Genomic DNA, 23,187 nt, shown 5'->3' with positions numbered 1-23,187 from the left:
TTAGTGAAGTAAAACTCATTTAGAAAATCACTGACTTTTACATAATGTATAAGTGGCAGGAAAAAATAGTCTAGGTATGTTACTTGTTGTGCTTGTAACCATAGTTACCACTCAATCCTGTCCACCCACTGTGTAACAACATCTATTTGGCCTGTTTGACTTTTTGCCTTTTAAAAGTCCACACACTAGTGGACAAGTGCTCGAGGAGGCTGTGGGAGGAGATAAAAAAAAAAAATCCACACAAAATCTATAAGGTCAGCAAAGGCTATAGAACGTACATAAAGATTATGTCCAAAATGAAAAATAACAAGTCTTCTGTTTACACTGCGTAATATAGTACACCAGTTATAAGTTACAGAAGCTTTGTGCAAAGGATGGGGCTAAAAGCCATCAGCCTTGAATGTTACTCCTGTTTTCATATTTGCCGTTCGTATAGATTATTATTTATATTATTATTTAAACTGTTTGCTTCCACTCTTTTTTTCTTGGGGTTTTACAGATTGGGATATTTAGGATAAACCTCACTTGATAACACCACTAACATGCAGTTGAGTAAAACATCCAGCAGAGAGCAGCAAAGTATCATTTTGAATCATTATCGAAACTTAATTTAGAACTGAATGATTAAGAGGAACATTTTATTATGCTAATTTATTGCATAAAATACACTATAGCTATAATAAATTACAATATTGTTTCAGAATAAATAAATGTTACCGTAACTTGTTAGGTAACTCAAGAACTTCATATAGGCCTCTAAATTAAACAAAAAAAAACAGTTTTTAATATCTAAAACCCAGAGGTGGGACAAAGTCATTGTTATGCAAGTCACAAGTAAGTCTCAAGTCGTTGCCCTCGAGTCCCGAGTCAAGTCGAGTCAAAAGTCAAAGCCAACAAGTCTCAAGTCGAGTCCAAAGTCTTACCATTTTAGTTTCAAGTCATTTCAAGTCCTCTTATTACAGAAAATCCCTTATAACCACGTTTTATTTGAAACTACTCTTTACTCATATCAATGTTGTGTTAATATTCATTGTCTATTGTACACTAAGGTATACGATAATACCTTTCCGTTGATGCAATATTAAGAATATTTTCACTGCTTCAAAAGCCCTTCCCTCAAGAAACCGAAGTCATTTGCTTTAAAGCAAAGTGGGGACGGGGAACCCTGGGTGATGGTGCGCTGCCTCACAGACCTAGACTACGAAGGGAAGGGAAGGGTAATGGTGGATCGACTGTGACTGTGTTATAGTACTTTAAAACGGACGTTGACATGATGTTGGCGAGGATTTCCATTGGAGTCTGAATCCGGGTTCAAAAATCCCGATTTTTGTAAGCATGAACGAGCTGTGTCGTTGATACGGTAAAATGCTCGTGAGTTACGGTACATGTTTTCCCCCAGTTTTCATGGGAAGTAGTCTTCCCGAGTCAAAAGGATCGAGTCCAAGTGAAGTCACGAGTCATCGATGTTAAAGTCCAAGTCGAGTTGCAAGTCTTTGTACGTTTTGTCGAGTCGATTCTGAAGTCATCAAATTCATGACTCGAGTCTGACTCGAGTCCAAGTCACATGACTCGAGTCCACACCTCTGCTAAAACCTATGGTCTCTGACAGGAAAGTGTGTGTAGAAAAGTGGAACAGTAATTTTCTTTAAAGTGCTTGCCTTGCCATCACATTATTATTCATGCTTTTTGCTTATCCACTTTGAGGTTTTCTTTTGACAGCACGCCGGCGCCCTCACACCCACCAACGGCCTGCGCTGGCCAACTGTCTTATCTGTGTCTGCCTTTACTAAGTCTCTGTTGTAGCACACAACAAATGAAACGTCAGAACGTGTAGCTCTCTCCACAGCTCATACATGGTGGAGGTGCATGTCAGACCACTGGCTAAGGCGGAAATTACTTTTCACATGTGAGATTGGAAACGGGTGACATGTGGAGCTTTATCGGGGCTTGAAATTGACTGTGTGCAGGGCCGTGGCGCTGTGGTTTGTGTGGAAAAGGCTTTTTGGCGGCACGTAGCCACATATTGTTGAAACCTCTGAAACCCACACAGGGGTTTCCCGGCTGATGAGACCTTTGCTGATGTTTAAGGTGAACTGGAGCTTTGATGATTATCTGCCGGTAAGAATGATGAAGTTGGTCCCACCCGAATAGCAAAATGCAACAAAGCTAACGGAAGATCAGATCAGCCACAGTCCCATCCACCACATGAGCTGGAAACACCTGTGTTGGGTGTTCTAGTGAAAATGCACTCGATTAACTCCCTCTCGGCTCCCACATGACACAACGTTGACATTTTTAATAGAGACATCTGATTGTTCTGAACCAGTACATATTTATCATAAAAACCTCAGCCGGGTGCGCTGTGACCATGAAGGCGCTGCACCAAAACAGCTGCTCATTTGTTTTGCATTCATTTTAACATGGGGAAATATGCTTTTATGATGCTGTAAAGACAGATCCTCCAAAGCCAAACCTATCTTTTCTAACTGAGATAAGTGATCACCTTACTTCACTCTGCATTGTCAACGTCAACTAATATCGTTACTGTTGGCGATTTAAATATTCATGTGGACAACACCTCCGGTCAGTTTGCAGCAGATTTGCTTGTGGGACTTGGCCTGCATCAGCATGTTGAGGTTCCTACTCGAACGAAGGCACACACTCTGGATCTCGTTATCACTGAACTTACAGGTTTGTGATCTTGGTGTGATCGACCACAAGGTGGTCTCAATGGCCTTGACCTTTATGTTGCCTACAGATAGGCCTAAGCGTCAAATGTCATTCTGGCACTTGAAAAGCATTGACTCAGCCGCCATGATCATGGACCTCCAACTCACCACCTGCCCAGCCTATGCATCAATGGATGAATTAGTGGAACTCTATAATACATCCCTGAGCAGTGTTTGTGATCTCAGTGCCCGTGTCAAGTCACGTGGTCAATTTCTTACGCTGCACTCCCTGGTTCACAGTAAAATAAAAACAGCTGGCCATGTCCTGGAACGACTTTGCAGACACTCGGGGCTCCCTGTCCATAAACTGGTTTTCCGAGAGCATCAGACTGGCCAACTCCAACTCTCTCATGCTCGCTCACTGTTCTATTCCAGCCTGATCAACAAAAACCCTGGCAACTCTTTACCACCGTGAACCATCTCCTGAAGGCACATTTACCCACTCTCAGTCAGTGCATCACCAAAGTTAACCTTTCCCTTAAGGGTTGCTGTCCTCCGCCCCCTTCTGAAGAAGTTCACCCTGGACCCAGAAGTTCTAGCCAACTATAGCCCTATCTCCAACCTTGCCTTCCTGTCCAAGGTGCTAGAGAAGGTAAATGCTTCTCAACTTCAGGACCACCTCAAGCACAACAACTTGTTTATGTCTCACTGGGAAAATGCAAATCCAGAGTGCTCCATGTCTCTTGTGGTGTTCCGCAAGGGTGGGTCCTCGGTCCCATTCTCTTCACCATTTACATACTTCCACTCGTTTGTGTCATCAGAAAGCATGGAATGTTATTTCACGGTTATGCTGACGACACACAGCTCTACATCAAGACTGCCCTGAGCCACTCTGACGCATGTCTCACCGCTTGTCTAGGGGAGATAAAGGTATGGATGAGCAACAACTTTCTCCAGCTAGTTAGCACTCCACACCAGGTTCAGTCATCCTCCATTACCCATCACACCTTTGACAGTCAGGACATACCCCTCTCCTCCACAGTGACCAATCTGGGAGTTAGGTTTCACCCTCACCTGACCTTTAATGACCATATAAAATACCTGAAGCAAAACCTCCTTCTATTATCGCCAAACTCTGCCCCACTTTGACCCTGTCAGATGCAAAGGAGCTTGTCCATGCCTTTTATCTCCTCAATTACTGTAACTCTCTCTTCACTGGCAAGAATATCCCGAAATTACAAAACATCCAAAACACCGCTTTCAGGATTCTGATGAGAGACGGGAAATATGAACACATGACACCCATCTTACACTCACTACACTGGCTCGCTGTCTCATTCCGGATTGACAACAAAGTTCTATTACTCACTCATTAAAGCATAAATAGACATGCACCTCCCTATCTGCAAGAACGACCTACTCCCCAAACCTCTAACCGCACCCTCAGATCTGCCAGCAGCTCGTACCTCCGGGTCCCCAACACCAAGCTCCGCACCCTGTGCGACCGGGCCTTTTGCTCTGCAACACCACGCTTATGGAACAGTCTCCCTGACCACCTTAGTTTAACTATTTTTACCTATGTTGCTGGCTCTCTCTCTCTGAGATCTGTAAATGAAGACTGTGTTATTATCAGTGGGTGTGATAGATGGTTATAGAGCTTAATCCTTCTGTAGAGACCTGCCAGTGAACAATGGTATGATAATCTTTTAAATAATTCTTTTGGGATATTTTTTGTCAAATGAAAAATATACTTCTTAGGTTAATTTGACATAGCAGACCGGCTCTATATCATTAACTAATTAGTTGCATTATATTTTTCTCATGTAAATGTCTCATTTACCTGTTAATGCTCTAGGTGATGCTATTGCATTGACTATTGCTCCCCATGAAAAGATTGGATTGCTCATTTAATTTGTGTAATATATTACCTCATGATCTTATTTAAGAGGTCATAAATATATCTCTTTAATCTCAGTGGATACAGCCCCCCTGGTGGAAATCCATGAAAAAGGCTGAATTCATTTCAATGAACATTGAGTGCAAAATATAGCTGTCATGTTAGAGCTGCCAATCAAAGTTAATTAATGAGTCATTCATGTCCCTGAAATCAGATTTCTTTACTCAATCATTTCTTTTAATGCTTATGGACTTGTTTAGTCCTTAAAATACACATGGTGGCGCTTTTGTTTTTAGGTTGTTGTGAAGAAACTTCAATGGAAGAACTGTCTTGAAAAGTGAACAAATCCATTAGTGGACAAAATCATGTTTCGACTTCAGAATGTCTTTGGTGGAGAATACCTACACGTCGGTCATATGCACAGACAAATTGTGTGTGTGTGTGTGTGTGGGGGGGTGTTTGTGTGATTGTTTTTCATTGAGAAAATAGAATCCCATTGCTTTGAAGCCAAATTAAAAATCGGTGATGCTGGAGTGTGACCCTGGATCATGATTGGATGTAATTTGTAACCCTCACACAATTGCTCGTTGTGTAGTTGTGAAGACTGGGAAGTAAAATTTGCAATGACGGGGGAGGGGGGGGGGGGGGGGGGGAGCGAGAGAGAGAGAGAGAGAGAGAGCGAGAGAGAGGGAGAGAGAGAGGTGGGGGGGGGAGAAGATACTTGGTAGCGCATCAATCGACTCTAAAGGCGCACAGCCAGCGACGGACACGGACGAGGAAGGTAAGACAATATGATAATATGACAATATGACAATATGACAATGTGATAATGCCACGATCATCCTGCTGTGAGCTGACGGACACCACGTGCTGCTGGAGAGACGACAGATGACTGCGGCACACAAGAGGATTTCACTTAAGGGATCACGTTTTTCACTCATTTAGTTGCTCTTATACTTATGGCCCTATTATACTTAACGCGCTATACTTATTGCGTTATGGCGCGATTATACTTATTGCACTCTTATAGTTGTGGCGCTATTATAATTATGGCGCTATACTTATTGCACTCTTTTTCTTATGGCGCTATCACACTTGTAGTGTCTCGGGTGTGCGCCTCGAAGACGAGTTGTAGAACTTGTTGATTGATTAATATAAGTCGTGTGTTCACGAGCTGTCAGTCCACTGGATTGGTTACGTGGAGCGTCACTGCCATCTCATTTCGCATTTAAGATCACTTCATCTAAGTTCTGTTTTATTTCTGTCGTGGTCATTTCCAACTGTTGCTGCTGTTGCATCGCGATCAGGAGGATTGAATGTGAGCCGGTGTGCATGCTTGCGTAAAGGTGTCGGGTGGACACCTTTACGCAGGAGCCTGCTGTGGAGCGCCTCGGTGCGCTTACTTATTCATGTGTCACCTGAACGCGCAGCGACTCACGCCATGTCAAAGGGGAGCTCCACTCAATTTGTCTTCATTCAGGAATCTATTCATCTTCAATCCTGAGTCTTCATAGGATACATAAATATATTACATTTATGCCCTCATATCATCATGTATCATTCAATTTGCATACAGTTATGTTGCTTGTGATATTAGCAAAGCAAGGTTATTGCAATTGGACCCCTGCCTGATAACTAACTTTAAATGGAAATTGACATTACATCATTTTTTAAATCCTACGTGTTTACATCATGCACACTTTAAGATCATACAGTGCATACAATTATGTGTCAGGTGAGTAATGCAGTTTAAATTAAATTACATAAAATGAGTGACCACACGTGCTCACCACACGTGCTAAATAATATATTACACGGAAATTTTTGCCTTAGCTATACCTGTCTGAATTCATTCAAAATAAACACAAAAACAGCCAAATTAAGACTCACCAAATCCTTGTGTGATTTGTTTAAATTAAACCAAGTATGAGTGATAGAAGAATAAATTGCAGATACAGTGACTTTTCAAAGCAAGGTAATAAAGCATGTAATGCGTTATAAAGGAATTGTAAACCCGTGGAAGAGAAAAGGGGCTAAAACATGATTAGAGAGAGTGGTGCTTACTAAAATCAAATGTTTTTAGTATTGTAGTGATATAATTAATGTGGCTAAGATGTGTGTAAATAGTGAGTTGAGTGACTAGGAATGCTGAGAAGATGATTTTCTCAGCCTGTTCAATTAAAGGTGAACACTCCCGCTTGCTGCTGTTGGTCTCCTAAATGTGCCGCGGTGGGCAGGAGTCTCACAGGAGACGTGATCTTTGACGGTCGCATTAAAAAAAAAAGATGATTGCTTGAAATGTTTTTTTTTTTTTTTGTAAACCCCCCCATGCTACTAATCCCTGTGTCCCTCTATTGATTATTCCACATTTGTGTAAATGTCAATCCATCATGAAGGCATTTGGAAACAAAAACATTCTGCAAGAAGGGTGGGGGGGGGGGCTCTCATTTCTCATAGTTAAAACATTGGGGATTCATATCTAATCTGCTGCTGAGTATATTCTCCCCTTCAAATAGGCCCAAAGCGTCGCACGTTAAACAAACAAAAAAACAGCTATTTAATGGCGGCTTTGTTGTGTGGTGAAGCCTTGTTGTTGGTATTTGTGCATGGAACGCTGCACTGAAGGGGGGGCTCCAACGGCACACGGAGGAAGAGAGACAATGAGGGGGGGAGTAAGATAGGAGGCAGAGAGGTGAGCTGTTCATATTCTAAGGCATATGTTGGGGCGACGCTGTACTAAATAGTGTGTTTTGATCTTTCGACTGGGATTGAAAGCGTCAGCCGTTGGCAGGGTGTAATGACTGCGCTCCAGCAAAGAGAGAGGCCAAAGAAGATGAATGAGTCTCTACAGGCTATCGGCTGCCCTCTGACACCGCTGTCCGTGTTTGTGTTGTCTGAAATACACACAGGCCTCTGCTGGGACAGCTTTGCCCAGCTCATTGCAGCGTATAATGGCCAAATGAAAAGTAAGCGCGGCTAAGAAACAGGCATTTTAACACTGACATAACAAACATGAGGGAAGTGGCAATCAGTTCACATTACGCATGCTTTGAATTTGTATACGGGAATGATGTGTGGGGGACAAAGAGAGGGAAAATCCCAGGCTAGTGGAGAGCTGAGGCAAACAGCACTGAGATAAATAGTGTGCAAAGAGCATGATTACAGCATATAACAAACTCATTAACGATAAATCTCATAGTCTTATAAAAAACGTTTATAGGGTGTCTACACGACAAAAGCTGAAAAAACGGTGATTCAGGAGAATAAAAGTCAAGCAGAGGACAAGAAGAGCATGACAGCCTTTTGATCCGTGTTGTTTGTATCAGTCGAGGGATGAGAGGCAAAAGTCATGGAGTGTATCATTATGTTCTCACCACAAATGTGTCTAAAAACACTAAAATCCTAAAAGCAGAGAGCTTAGATTGTTAAGTCTGTCTGCAACTGAGGAGGTGGCACCAGAACATCCTACACACCTTTATTAAGCATGGTTCTTTGGTTTGGTGGATTTCATGTTTTCTTTCGGCTCATTTTTTGCTGTCACAGAAATCCATTTGTGTGGTTTTTGTGCACGGTTTTGTATGAATTATTTACTTCAATTAATATTGCTGTATTAATCTGTTGTTTTTGAGGAATTTAAATATTTGTCAGAAATGTTCTTATTCCAGTCTTCTATTTTAAGTATGAGAACAGACTACAATAACGCCAGCTTGATACTAATGGCCGCTGGCCAGGAGGAGAGACGTGGCCTCTAGTGAGACACGCAGTAAGTACATTCGGCTGTGTGGATATCCAGAGGCTGCACAGTAGTTCAAGAAAGGGTCACAACATCAATCTATTGGATTCCTGTACAGGGACCCAACTTAGTCCGTAGTTTTCATGTGGGAACAATTCCTTTTTTGTTGAAAAATGAAAGCTGGTTTGAGGGAACAAAACCCCAAAGCGCCTCCTGACTCTTCATTTTGTGGGTCCTCCATGAATAAATAAGCTAATTGACGTTTCATTGGCTTTATTTTTGCGCTGAGCGACATGAAAATGGAAAACGTGTAAACCCATTGTCCTTGCTTTAACCATTTAGAAACAAGGACCGTTAAGTCAGAAGTTGGACAATTTAGAAGCTACGTTATTTGTTTGTCTGGGCCGTGGCGCGGCCTGAAATTAGTTGTGTGACAAATGATATGAAAGTATGTGTCGTCCCAGTGTCAGTGGGGAGCTCCTTTCTATTGGGGAGACGGGGGAGCAAACAGCAGCAGCCGGGCCTCCTTTGTCGCGGTGAAATTACTCTCAGTTGAAGCTAGGAGAGCGTATTGGACGGGTTTGGATGGACCTTAGCCATTTGCGACACAGTAGGCAAGTAGCAGGGCTTGCAATGGTATTCATGCAAGGGAAAAAAAAACAGGAGCCGGTACAGGGAGGAGGGGGCGTACAACACAAGAACTCGGATGGCTTGACGATATGCTGAGCTGCAGAGGTCGGATTGCACCCGGCCACGAGTGAGTTACAATAGTCTCGGCGCGAGATATAAAGAGCCTGGATCGCGACCTGCAAAGCCTCCCGGGGGGCGGATGGGTACCCCTGATGTTGTGGAGAATGAATCTGCAGGAGCCCTGAACATCTAGTGTGTAACACGGGTTCCTTGTACTCTGAGATGGGGACACTTTTTTTATAAAAAGTACTGTAGAAATGGAGCAAGAACCATACATAATCATCCCTTTTGGTCTCACCATACAACCCTGATCCCTGATATTTATATGATTTGAACCCACGTGGTAATCAATAGCATCAATTTCAGATAAAATAAGGATTTGTATATTGTTGTTTGCTTAAATGCTGAAAAACATGGAGGCTTATGCAAATATACTGCAGCAGAGTAAAGTGGCTTACTTTTCTACAAGATAAAGTGTCATCAGCATTGCCATCATTGCAACATCAGTTTTAATCTTTTTTTTTTTGTTTGCACACACGGCTCTTCAGCTTCCACTTAAGAAATGACTTGATTCTGACCCAGCTGTGTCTCTGCATGCGGCACGGGAGGAGGCCTCTCCCCTACTCTTTACTCCGAGCGAACACTTTTGCCATCTGACCAAATGTCACTATCACACATGCATGCACACACACAGACATGGAACCACGCCCACACATGCACACACACTTTGGTATTGGTCGACGCAGGCCGTTGTGTGTGAGAGCTGTGCCTGCTCAAGCGTTTAGTTTCAGGGTGCTGATAACAGCCATCTTCATAGGGCCTGTCCCTGCCACAGTGGTGAGGTACACTGTCAGCCTGTATGAGATCAAAGAGGTTTCACACGGCGTCTCCAGAGGACGCTTTGTTTTGGCATGTTATCTATTATTCCACGGCGTATATATATATATATATATATATATTTATATATATATCCTGTATCCTGGGAGGACTTTAGGGATCCTTCATCGGGAGCAGACTCCAGTCGAGGGAATGATTTGCACAGACCAATACCACCAGTTTGTCTCAAGGCACTTCACAATGTGTACAGCATAAGGGACCCATTTTCCTTTGAACCCTCAAAGCAGACGGGACCTGCTTCAATTCATTAAAATTTGACTCATTTGAAGAAAGGGGTATTGAACGAAACTCATATGGCTCTTAGATTGTTGAGGTTTGGCAACTGAGGTGGAAGTAAAACTCAACAATGGTGATGCTATACAAGCATGATACAATAGACTGTTTAGTCTGCCAGGTCGCCTTCTGTCTGAAAGGTTTGGTCCAAATAAAATGTGCACGCCACTGGACTTGTACGTCACGGTCCAAGAGATATAGTTGGTAAACTTGGTTCCACATTTCTTAAGAACGTGGAACATCAGCACCAGCGATTTCTTTAATCCGAGCAAAGAGCGAGGTTTGTTCAGCATCAATATGCCGTGTCATTTCTACTTGGGAAGCACTACAAGCTCTGCAGTCCAAATTACATCTTATTTACATCGCACTCGTGAGTGAAGTGAAGTTTGCTGACTAAGGCTTTCAGAGACTCCTGTCATGTTGGAGATGAAGAGATCAGAAGGGCGGGAAGGAAGACATTACTCAGCTCATCAGAGCGGCCCCTCCCTTGTCCCTGGCGAAGCCAAATGTCTGCTAATCTGTCCGTGAACACTGTGCTAATGAGTGATGGCTTTTTCATGAGGCCCGAGGCCCGCCAGAAATCTGCTATTGATTTTCTGTAATAATCCCGATTCAGCTGCAAGCTGAGGGCCACTGCTCCCCGCTGAGAAAGGTGCCTTTTGAGGTTAAAGCAAGTCAGACACAATTGCCATGTGATCAATAATATTGAGCTTGTAAGCCATGAGATGCAGCGGTGTGGGTAGACACACCTCTCCGGAGAGAACGCAGCAGCTCCAGATATAACTCTTCACTTTAAACTGCCTTGATCAGACATTACTCACAGATAAGCTACAGGCTACAACTCATTAAATAGACCTTGATCCCAGCCTCTCTAAGCTTTGCCCAGTGGGAGCTGTATGTGTTCCTATTGGTCATTTCAAGGCTTTAAATATCGCCTGACTGTTAAATCTGGAGTCTAGTTGTCTTGGACCCACATGTAACGTGACGACACCACAAATACAAGGCCTGCAGAAGACATGTTGGTGTTGTTGACATTATACATCAGGACACAGAAGACATCATTATCTGCCAAAGCTTAGGATAAAAAACTGTTTAGAATGAGACATAATACATATGTAATCGGACATCCAAATTGAAATTTACATGAAAAGAGAGAGAGGATTATATAAAGAGCAAAAATGATAGAAACCTGGACGGAAAAAAGGCAAGCTCCAGGAGGGAGAGACAATGGTACGACATGTTTCCATGGGTGAGGGGGGTGAGCAGAAGATGGCCAGCGCCTCTGACAGTGTGAAGGAAGGAGTGCAGAAAGTGACGGATTGATGGATGGTGACAGTACAGCCAACAGAGTGAGACCTTTCTGCAGCGAGGTCCAGCTTGCATCCAGGACAGTGTCCCTGCTTTCCCCTTCCTCCGCAGGTTCATTTGTGCATGCAGAACTGACTTGGTGGAACTTTAAAAGTAGCTAAGTATACCGGGCTAAATCTGATGCCAGATCATGCTTCCGCCTTCAAGAGGCCCCGTCTCATTCCCTTCCCTTGTTCTGCTCCGTGCTCGATGCCCTTCCTGCACCAACAGACCACAAACAGGCCTGCATTATATGAGTATGCTCATTCACCAACACATGAGATGCTGCTATTTAATATGGGCGCCGTCAGTTATATGTTGGACCTGAGCTTGATTATCATTTGTTAAAAATAAGTTGGACGTGCTGAGTTTGCCGCAGTTTAATTATGGTTCCTTGCAAGTGTATTTCTAGATAATTGCGTTTACACTATGGAAGCTAGTGACACTTCCAGTGATCATGGGGTGCTCGGCAGGGGTCGATCACCCACCCGTCCACACTCCTACTTTGCTCCCACAGAATTGTGGAGTGATTGCAGTGGTACATAGTGGGTCCCATAAAGTGCACATTATGTATATGGTCACACAATAGCCTGTGAGCCATTTCAAATGACGTATACATGTATATTCAACAGTGTTGTTTCCAGAGGTACTAAAACATAAGTACAACGCTGTTTGGAATATGTTCTTCTGAAGAATAACAATAAATTGGCCAAGCCAAAAGGAACATATTTTTTCCACTTAGCCCTCAGCGTATCTAACCATGCAAATAGTTTCAGTTAGATTCGCTGAGCTTCTGACATGCAACATCTGCAGCAGTGATTTCTGCCCCCAAGATAATTGAGTTAAAAGGGACTTTGTTTAATGGTGCTCAAAATCTTGAGAAATGACATTTCTAAGATTCAGCTGAAAGGTTTCTTTTTGATACAATGTCCTGTTTACTGTAGATAATCTGTGTCTCAACTCTGGATTGTGTTCACTACTCTTCAACCTTCAAAACAAATCATAAATACTTCTACAAGATTGATACGCAGCCGTTCTGCATAATGTGTAGCTGTTGACTTTTCAAACAGCAATTTTGAATGCATTGAGCATTACGAAATCAATTCAGTTCACTTAAATTGTATTATCAGAATATCTGTCAAAAACTGGACCAATCTAAATGTATCTGTATGGTAAAATACCCAGCGGGATGGAATATTAATGTTGCACTAAGAGACATGTTGCACTAAAAAAACAGCTGGTTGGAGTTTCAAATTACTGTGTGAAAAAAGAAATAGTACCAACTCTTGGTGCTTTGAACAAAAGATGGAACTGTAAAACCTGCATTAAATATCAACCACCTTTAGTTATTATTAAAACTCTTGAGGTGTCTAATTTGCCCACAGGTCGGTCCTCAGTAGCTGCTTACTTTGCTAAGACATGAGCCCAGAGTGATGTGCACAATCCAGGTTGCATAAAGAAGACAAAAGATGGGATGGTACCGCTCTGTAACTTTGTGGAGGTGCTTTCTTTGTGACAATGATTCATATTGAATTCTTTCTACATCCTGTTGGACCAAAGAGGCGAGAACAGCTTTTATTTTTTACTGCTGCCTCAGCGCTTAAACCCAACAGGTCCGTCTCAACTAGTATCCATCATTCACATTCGTCATCTCAGAAATGTCCTTCTGCATTTGAAGGAGGGGTTAGATGTGTGTGTGGGGGGGGAGAGATATCTGTAGTCTAGAAGACAACAAAGTACAGGCCATGCATTCATTAAGCCAAGTCTACAGTTTGAAATTGAACAATGATTGTATAGTTTTGCTACCACAGTTGGACTAACATCATCTTCTACCAGGTCTCACATAGTGATGTGTTGTTCTACCTACTTTTCATTTTTAAATGGGACGAAAAGAATAACAGCCCTTTTGCTACTCTTCTTTCAGTGTGGGGGGCTGGCATTGGGCTTTATTGATTGTCCCCATCCAGACTTATCAACTCAGCAAGCAGCACCAAGAAGAACACGGGAAACATTGAGTTTCCCCTCAGGTCGCGTCGCCTTCGCATGGTAGTTACTGGGTTTGATTAACGGCGTGTCAGTACATTAGGCTGCTTAAAGTGCTCCTGGCTATCTAAGTCATGCTACCTCCGGCGGGTTATTGATAAAAGCAGGTGGGAAGGATAACAGATTGTTGTTATTTTTTTGTAAAAGAAAGACATGTTGCAGAAGTGAAGTCGTCGACTCAATCTGAGCCTCCCACTGGAGATACTCGACATATAATGGTCTTTACTAGAGGAATACAATTGTTTTCAAAGGGGATGAGTGGAGAAAGTGGTCTCCAGTGCCCAAAGCAAAGAAGGAAGGAGAAGGAGGAGCAGACACCACCATGTAGGTGGAATTGTAACAGAAAGTAAAATGCAATAATGCTGAGGAAACCGGTATCCTAATGAAAACAAATGTGCCTATTCAAAGTGACACGCATGCACAGCAGAAGCGCGCACACATACAGACACATGCATACAATAACCAATTACCGCGTGTCTTTCTCACTCACCTGTAAATTGTAGCTGCTTTGTCTGAATTGAGTGCATCTAAATGGATTGTGTACCTCTAGCAGCAACACGCCAGCGAGCAGACACACAAAACAGCATGTGCATTGTATTTTATTGCATCTCGCCCTGCTTTCTGTAGTTTTATCTATCTTCATTTTGCCATCAGTTTCCGGAATGATGCGGGGGTGGGGGGGGCGTCCAAGCTGTAAACGTGAGCTGAAATACAGAATTCAGAAAGATAACCTTTCAAAATAAGATTGACACTGGAGGAGTCTTCCCAACAGTAATTCCCTGCCGGGACAGCTTGTGACGAGAATGAGAGGGAGGACAAAAAGTGCTTGTGTTCAGCTCGCTGTCTTTTCAACTAAACTACCTGCCGTATGTAAATCTCGTCTTATAATATGTATTCTTGCAAAGTTCTTCTTGTTGGACTCTTAATAAGGGCCCCTCGGCCCCACGGGGCCCTCTACACCAGGACCTGGCCCTCCTGAACCTCTGAATTCTGCTGCTTTTTGAGCTTCTTGTTCAGTTCTCAGTACTCTAAGTGAAGATGGCCTGTGGCTTGTTGATATTATTCACTGGAATCAGACATGGCAATAACACGATACAATAATATGCCAACCACAAGGTGGTAATTACATATTTTGTGGGGGGTTTATCAGACAATTAACTGTGCAACGTCTTGGTGGCTATTAAACAGTGAGCACTCTAATATAAATGAGCTGTTGCTCTGTGTGAATTTCCCCTCATTAACGCCCCAACCCTGCAGCAGACTCACAACACCTGCTTGAAGCGTGCTGGGCTGCACATCCTTTTTCTGTCCCCTAATTGCACTGATCGCGTCTCCGTCTCGCTCACACAGCAATCACCTCCATCAACCTGAAGCAGCTGAGACGTGTTTGGACAATACGTGGCTTCATGGCGGTAATGTGTGTGTTTGCCTCATCAGGTGCAGGCGATGTCGTGGAGTGTGGGTTTAGGTGGCAGGATGGCGATTGCCAAGCTCCTCTTTCCCTTCCTCCTTCTCCATTCTCTCTGTGAAGGTGAGTCCATTTGAGTCATGTTTCAATGCGCAACCGTGCTGCATCATTTAAACAATGACCATCAATCCCGGGTTCAATTTAATGTACACCAGTGTAACTTTTCAGTGGCTAGGAGTAGAGGACAGTGGTTCCATTCAGCGGTTATCATTTTGAATATTTAACAGTGTGAATTTGAGGCTGAATAATTAAAGGTTCAGTCAGCCAGACTTTCCACTAAAAAGCAGTCAAGTTTAAAAACAGCACTGTGCCGTCAACATTTAACTATAAACCTGTATCGGATAGTCAGTCAATGCAGGCTATTAAATATGCATGTCTTTTATCAGTGAATGCTGCCCATCCACAGTACCATCACAGTACCTCATTATTAACTGGCATACACTGAAAAAAAGGATTTTTTGGTGTAGTAATATTTATTAGGTTAACTGTCATAATTTTTACTTTCTAATTGTAAGTATCAGTGAGAACTGGAATTATTCAAGTAAAACTATATATGTCATTCAAGTAATAAATAAACTGTGTGGGATGAGTACGTTTTATTATGTATTTTCAAGTAATATTCAAAGGTTTCATAGTCATTGCACATGAACTTAGAAATGCCAAGTAAGTTTAACTAGTGTTGGTGTTTGGAATCCGCGCATGCGCCTTGTGATGCGCATACAGGACGCATGCGCTCCGTTTTCCGCCAAAACACAAGAAGACGACAACGACGGTCAGGTTTAATGGAGGCAGGAGCACCTAAATTATCTTGAAGGTAAGTAATTCAGGGTTTTTCCTGCATATGTAACGAAGTTAAAATATAATATGATCCCACTTGCCATTATCACACATCACGTATCACTGTAGCTTAATTTTACCATGGTCACTAAACGCAACTTACTTGTGGACTTGGGTCGTGCGCCCGGGTGTACAGCAGTCAGACCTTGCTGTCCCCTTGGTAAGTGCACAAGTTATGAGCTCCACCATCGTTTTCATTAATTATCTTAATTGTATACAAAACGAGTGGTTTATTTTGTTATGAAACGTATAGCTCCCAAACGGTCGAGCACCTCCTTTTAATTTAAAAGTTGACGGTGTTTTTCTTTATTTAGATAATGTGGCCAGTGTGACACGTGTTGCTAGCTAACCAGCTAACCTCTTTTATTTTTCACTTGCAGTAAGACGTATGTGTGTGTAAACCGGGACTGACTATGATTAATAACAGAGCTGCCAACTCTCACGCTTTCGCTGTGTGACACCCGTTTTTGCCTGTTTGCACTCACGCCACACATCCGATTTCTGACACACAAATCCGGCCGAGACGCGTTCTTTCCTTTTTCAAACCCCCCCAACGATAGATGGCGCTGATGAGCGCCACTGAGCCATGTGCGCTGCACCCCGAAATAAGCGACAGAAGAAGAGATACCAGCGGCGCAAAAGAACCAAAACGCAAGAAGAAACAGTCGATACCTCAAGAAGTCTGAAGTCTGAGCTGAGACTGGCTAGGTATGAAACAATGAAATATCATCCAATTCAGTACTCACTCTTTTAAACTTTAAAGCACCTGTGCTAGGCTAAGTTAATGCTGGAGCCGTCAGACAGCGTTACAGCACGCACAGAGATGAGAAAGGTATGTATGGATTGTTCTAACTCTGGGGATTACCGTGAATAAGCTAAAGTCCCAATAAGTCGCTGTGTTCCTTTAACCTACAGCAGTTTAGAGTAATGACCGCAGAAGACCAACAAATGTAGATCCAGGATATAAAAGTTTTGTATGAATTTGGATGTTGCTTCTATTGACAACATGTATAGATTAGTGAATTCATATGGTATCTTCTGTCTGTTAAAACAGCGACACGTTGAAGCGAGACGGGAGGCTATTATTCGCGCCCTGATGGAATTCCTGGGGGAGTCTTCAGGTGAACTCAAGGACTACAAGGTAAATTGAAACATTTTCAGATCACAAAGTTCACTTGAGTACATTATATTGAATGCTTATTCACTTCCCCTTTAAATACAACTTGCTTGAACCATCAAAACATTTTTTTTTAAATGGAGCCTTTTTTGGTCCCTTTGAACAAATTATTTTTTCCCCAAATATTCTCCAAATTTGATTTTCAAAAATGGTTCATATATATATATATATATATATATATATTTTTTTTTCTTTAACAAGCAGAAATGTAATATATATGGGAGCCCATTTCCTCCAATGGAAAAAATTGAAATGAAATCCCCATGGAAATAATAATGATCAAAAGTCCCAATACTTATTAAGAAATTATTTTTGGCTCACTTTGTGGTTTGCAACTTTTTATTTTACATGCACATCTGTATTATTCAGTGTTACCAAGTTCAGGACTCACTAGAGTTGTGCATAAGGTCCATAAGGCCTGATTTACTACAGGTTGGTGTAAAAGCGAGTGCTAACTTAAGCTGTTATCGGTACTGTGGAAGAAGAATATTTTCAGAATCAGAAAAATGTATTTCAAACTGAATTTTCACGAGACACTGAATTCTGCTTGAATTCACATATTTTACAGGATATCAGCAGAGAAGAAGCTCAAAAGGACCAGGCTTAGCAAGTCCTGAGGATCTGTGTCTTCCACACAAGTGAAGAAGATGACGGTGCATCCAAAACTGATGTGTTGATTGTTATTGAAGGGACTGAGGTACTTGACAAATGTGGAAGTGTTGCAAAGGCCTGTCTCCTGCTCATGGTCATCATATATGCCATGAACCTGTGTTATCCCCCAAAAACGCCTAACCCTTTTTAGTTTCAAGATATTCTGCACAGACGTTTAGAACCTCAGGGCAAAACACTGTTCTTTAAGGTCAAACGTTTTAATGTTAAACCAATAATAAGCATGTATTTTAAGATGCACTGAAGGTTCCTGAAGCATGTCAAATGTTTTTGTTGAGAGTTCAAGGTTAAAAAGCCTATCCAAAAGATAGGCTACATATTCTCTATCCAAACAGTTCCTGAATGTTTCCTTGTGCCTTTTACCAAGCTACCTCAAACCCATTTTAGCCACTCTAAGATGAAATTTCTGTCATCTACTCACCCCGATGCCGATAAGATTGAAGTGTTGTCGAACATTCGTGCTCTTCTGGGAGTTTGGAACACTGATGGGTTTGCTGGAAGTTACTAGTTAAGTTTGTGTGCAGTGTTGGAAATTGTTTGATTAAAAATTGTTTTTCACTTGAAAATAAATGGGTTTTTAAATTCAACAGTTGCCTTATTTTTTTTGAAGCCATTGTTTCAATAAACAAAAACATTAAGAACAAATTTAGCAAATTTACACTGCAGAAGAATTATGTATAATGTTGTGTAAATGTTACTTAAATATAGTCCATAAATAAAAGTTAGAAAAAGTATTTAGAAATTACCTTAAAACGCCATTGGTTTTAGGTGAGATTTTTCAGTTCGAAGCATTCAAGAGTTTAAGTAAAACTTACAAAGAATGGGAGAGTAAAACTCAATAACCATATTAATAAACAACAGTAAATTACTTGAGTTTTGCTAGTAAAATAAACTTGAGATCTGCAAGTAAAGTTTACTTGATGATTGCCCTTGTAGAATTTACTTACAATTGTAAGTGCAAAAACTTTCCTAAGTTTTCTCAAGTAAATATCACTTAACATTTTTTTCAGTGTATTCCCCTAACTTCTCTTGACTCTCACACCTGTCCTTTTCACTCCCGTACATGGTCGATTTATTTTTACACATGTCATCACCGTCACTACTTCACTCCTCAAACACCATCTTGCATAATGTGTCACATTACCGTTTGGCCCAAGAACTGCATGCGAATATCTGCCTGCTTGCAGAGTGTGTCTCTGTGAGCGAGCTTATCTGTGAGACGCTTACCGCGATTCCCCCCCCCCCCCCCCCCCCCCCCCCCCCCCCCAACAGTGACCGACATGGAAGACAGCGGGGAAAGTTATTAAGTGAATGACACAACCTCTTTCCATCAAAGACAAAGAGTTTACCAAGGCTTGTTTTATAGCTCTTGTCCTCCAGCCTCTCACCCCCCCCCCTTCCCCTTCCACACCTCTTTGTTTGTTTTTGATATAACGGCTGTCTTCCTCTCCCCTCTCGTCCGTCCCCTCCCATTCTGACCCCATCAGCAATCAGACCCCGTTCTCCGCCTCCAGCATCACATCTCTGGTCCATCCAATTGGATTGATGGTCATAGTTGTGATTATATTGTGGTGGTAATCTATTTGCAATTGACCATCCAAGCCTGACGCGGTGCCTGCCAGTAGGTACACCATAGGTACGGACAGGAGCCTGTTAGGCCCCCCCCCCTCTATCCGTAGCCACGGCGAACAGCAGAAGTCACAAAGCAAAAGATAAAGATCTTCTTCCGCACAGGCGGGCACACGACTGAACGAGAAGCTCCCGCTTTCAAAGATGCGATTCCCTTTATCGACTGCTCTCACTTCAAACGCCCCCCCCCCCCCTCCCTTCCATCGCTTCAGAGTCCCGGTGGCCCGCCGTACAGCTCAGCTGATCAAAGACCATCAGCTTTGTTCCCAGATCTTCTCGACTAAATAGCCCGAATGCCTTGTGACACCACTGAACATTATCCGCAAACATAACACGGCAGACTATTCACCCGTTAACAGGCCGGCTGGTAGTGTTGGATTTTTATACAAACATACAAATTTTTCAACATTTAACAAATCCAAAGTGTTTGACCTTTTTAGAATTTGTTTCATATCACAGCAGTAATTTTTAGGTTTTTAATGAAAAGCTCACTTTTTTGACCATGTTTTCCTGGACAATAGAGACAAAATAAGTCTCTGAGGGACGTGATAATAATGTTTAAAACTAACCACAGCATGATGCGCTGTATTCAATTTCCTCAGCTTAAAATGTTTTATTTTGGCCGCTAAGTATTTCTGAAAGTGCTTCGGTCTAAAGTAAAATGCACATAGTAAGATATTTGGCGTTCTACAGCTGTATTTGACCAGAATATATAACTGCGTGAGGGACGTTATGGCTGTTTTTCAAGGTCAGATATCCGTGCTTCTGCGAGTGCGAGTGATGGACGTGCTGCAGAGGTGCATCATTTTCCAAAGAAGGCTCAGGCAACACGCACACAGCAGTGAACGAATGAAAACTCTCTAAGAAGGGAATAAGAGAAGTCCATTACGATGCCTTTATTACATTCACAGGCACACCAGCTTGAACAGCAGCAGTATTGGAAAATAACATGTGGAATTGTCTATTAACTGTTTTCATTACTTTAACGGTGACATCTTCAGCTTTGAAAACTTCCAAAGATGATATTTTTCAAAATATCAGCCCCCAGGTGTACATTTGCTCCAATGCACGCACACAGTGTCATACACCGGACTTATATATTGCAGCCACCTTGTAAGGGAGGAATGTGGAAACAGTCTATAAAATAAACAATAGAACAAGGGTGTGTGCATCGCCATCAGTATTCTCCAGTTTTAGTGCTCATTGCAGTAGGGCTTTAGTCCGTATATTTGCCAATGATTGCATTTACAGATGCTGCTGGAGTACAGCGCTCTACTGGATGATTTCAAATGTCTACTGCTGCATGTGCTGCTGAATGTAGAAAAATTGCAGTAGGTAATAAGCCAGTAAGCCATGAAGTCGCACTCATGATCACCATAATGGAGATAATCTTTTTGCAAATCTAACCGCTAATTCCCTTAGTGTGCTTGGTTTCATGACATCGTTTGAATTGGTCCTTCTGTCTTCGTCATAGGCTCCAACCAGCCTCCACGCTTCCTGAACTTCTTCTTCTCGACCTACCTCCTCATCTATGAAGATGCGCCAGTGGGTGAGTCTCTGTGGGGGGGCCCGGCACGTAGTGTTTTTTACATTCATGCATCTCGTCTAAAGAAAGCTCAGTTGAAGCTGTCTTTGCTTGTGTCAACTTGTTTACTGCACAGAGGGGGTCTGTCCTTGAATAAAAACCGAGTAAGTGAAAACAAAAAGCAAAAGACAGATGTTAAAGACGGCGCTGACGTTGATGCCAATGGATGTCTCTGCTGGGAAGTTTATATGCGTTTCTGTGTGTGGTGTGTTGGTGTATGTGATGACGAGGAAACTCCAGAGCCTGAGACACTCTCTGTAATACACCTCAGCTGACACCTGGGGGGCTTTGGTTCTCATCCTGGTGTCGATGACTGGATCAAAGCTTTCGTCCAGATGGGATATCTCCATTTTAATATTGGCTTGCTCACATGTTGTGACCCACTGCCGTATGAACAGCAGACACGATTGGGTCCGATTCCTCCCGGATCTATTTTTCCCCCTGTTATTTATTTATTTTGTCCATTTTTGTTGGTTGAAGTGATTGACAGGGCAATTTGAGGATGTCTGACTTTTCATCATCTCAGAGGGTGTCAGTGGCTTGGAATTAAAATCCTTTATATCAGATTGATTTCCTTTTTTCACATGACCTTTACTCTCTGCCAGTCCGTCAGTAGAATTCTGAGCCTGGTGTTTGCTTCGCTGTGTCTAAGCGCAGACGACCTGTAGCGTTTTCATTTTTCACACTTTTTCCTGGTGCCAATAAAGTTCAAATAAACCACTAAGCCTCAGACATCAACGCTCTGCATCGCCTTCAGTTTCAACTCCATCATCATCGTAGCTGTGGGTTTTGTACTGCAGATAGAAAGGGGGACATATCCCTCTGAGTCTAGAGGGAATCATCATCATCATCGCCATCATCATCGCCCACCAAGCAGTTCGGTGCAAAAAGGCAAATACCTCATTCCACTTGTGCTCCAACCAGTGAAGGGCATGCATGTGTGGGTGGGTGGCGTGCTAATTTCCCTAACCACTCGGTCCAGGTCGTCCTCTGGCTATGAATCACTGTGTCCTCTCCCCCGGTAGCTGGGCATCGGTCCAGCAACGCCTTCCACTAGTCCAGGGAACTGTCAATCATGTCCCTTGGCCTTTGACTTCTTCAGCGGTGTGATACGAGGGCGGGCTGAGTGATCGGACAGTGACAATTTGTCAAGATTATTGTTTATTAGCTCAGCAGATGTCCTCGTCCATGACGTCCTCCAATTCATGATCACATAGACACACACACACACACACACACAAACATTGTGGCTTGTGTGTGTGTGTGTGACTAGAGGATGGTACACGGTTAAGAATATAGAATATAGAATATAGAAGTTCCGTTTCACCACAAACACCCTCACACAAAAAGCTTGAGATTACTTATCATCCAGCACACCGGTTTGATAGAGTAGCCTGGCAGCAATTTCAATGCTGACATTGCTCTTACTCTTGATTTGAATAAAGGTCTATATTGAAAATACACATTTCATCATCTCAAGGTTGAGTGCAAAGACTGTGTGCAAAGAATAAAGAATTGTTGAATTATTCTTTTAGGGCAAAATGACAGCGGATCAATCACATTCCAAACGTCTCATTTTCTCCTGTTCTTCATTCAGCTTTTATTTAACCACATATTTGATGAACATTAAAAGGGCACTTACCATACGGCACGACTTGAGTCCAGTGATCACTCCCACAGCCCCTGATTTGTCACTTCTAGTTTCCGTGGAGGTTGTTGGGCTTAGTCTTGGCAGTAGAACAATCAGCATAGGGCTCACATGTGCAAGTTGTGTGAGCTGATACCCAGAACCAGTCTGTGTAACACGCAATTGACTGACACATGCACAAAAGGACCACAACACTGTATCGTGGAAATGAGCAATACAGAATACCTCCAGATAAATGTGTTCCACATGCATGTGTGCACACTTATTGACACCACTATCTGGCGCTGCCCAGGCAGCAGATCAGTGACTTAAGCTCATGGCCTTGGAGCCACTAGCCTCTCCCCCCCCAATGCATGATTATTTATCAGAGCGATGAGGATAATCATCCAAACACTATGTATATTTGATCTCAGTCTACATACGTTCTTGTCCCTCTCGAGAGTAAGGGGTTTGGTTCAGGAACCGGCACATGGTGTGGAAAAGTGTGTTGTGAGAGCACGTGTAACGCAACGGAACTCCCCACTCTGACGTGTATACTGTAAATATGTAAAGGCAATATATATAAATGAGTACAGTCTTTATAGTATTCTTGCAGACGACCACAGCACCATCAGTTTGATGAGAC

General features: G+C 42.5%; 1 protein-coding gene and 1 long non-coding RNA gene across 2 annotated transcripts in view; both read left to right on the top strand.

The window, feature by feature from the left end:
* The first annotated feature begins 5,278 nt into the window (after positions 1 to 5,278).
* The window catches only part of cdh23 (cadherin-related 23), a 139,697-nt gene continuing 121,788 nt past the window's right edge, over positions 5,279 to 23,187 (top strand). Inside the window, exons 1-3 of the mRNA XM_037464975.2 lie at positions 5,279 to 5,347; positions 14,987 to 15,080; positions 20,804 to 20,878. Of these exons, the coding sequence (XP_037320872.2) occupies positions 14,996 to 15,080; positions 20,804 to 20,878 (160 nt within the window). The 5' untranslated portion in view covers positions 5,279 to 5,347; positions 14,987 to 14,995. The remainder of the gene's footprint in view (positions 5,348 to 14,986; positions 15,081 to 20,803; positions 20,879 to 23,187) is intronic.
* LOC119220318 (uncharacterized) lies at positions 15,460 to 18,323 on the top strand. Its single transcript, XR_005120572.2, has 3 exons — positions 15,460 to 16,562; positions 16,909 to 16,995; positions 17,600 to 18,323. It is a non-coding gene; the product is annotated as an uncharacterized LOC119220318 (long non-coding RNA).

This window comes from Pungitius pungitius, chromosome 13, assembly GCF_949316345.1.
Source record: "Pungitius pungitius chromosome 13, fPunPun2.1, whole genome shotgun sequence".
In the NCBI taxonomy this organism is placed as follows: domain Eukaryota; kingdom Metazoa; phylum Chordata; class Actinopteri; order Perciformes; family Gasterosteidae; genus Pungitius; species Pungitius pungitius.
This window is presented reverse-complemented; position numbering and strand designations above follow the sequence as displayed.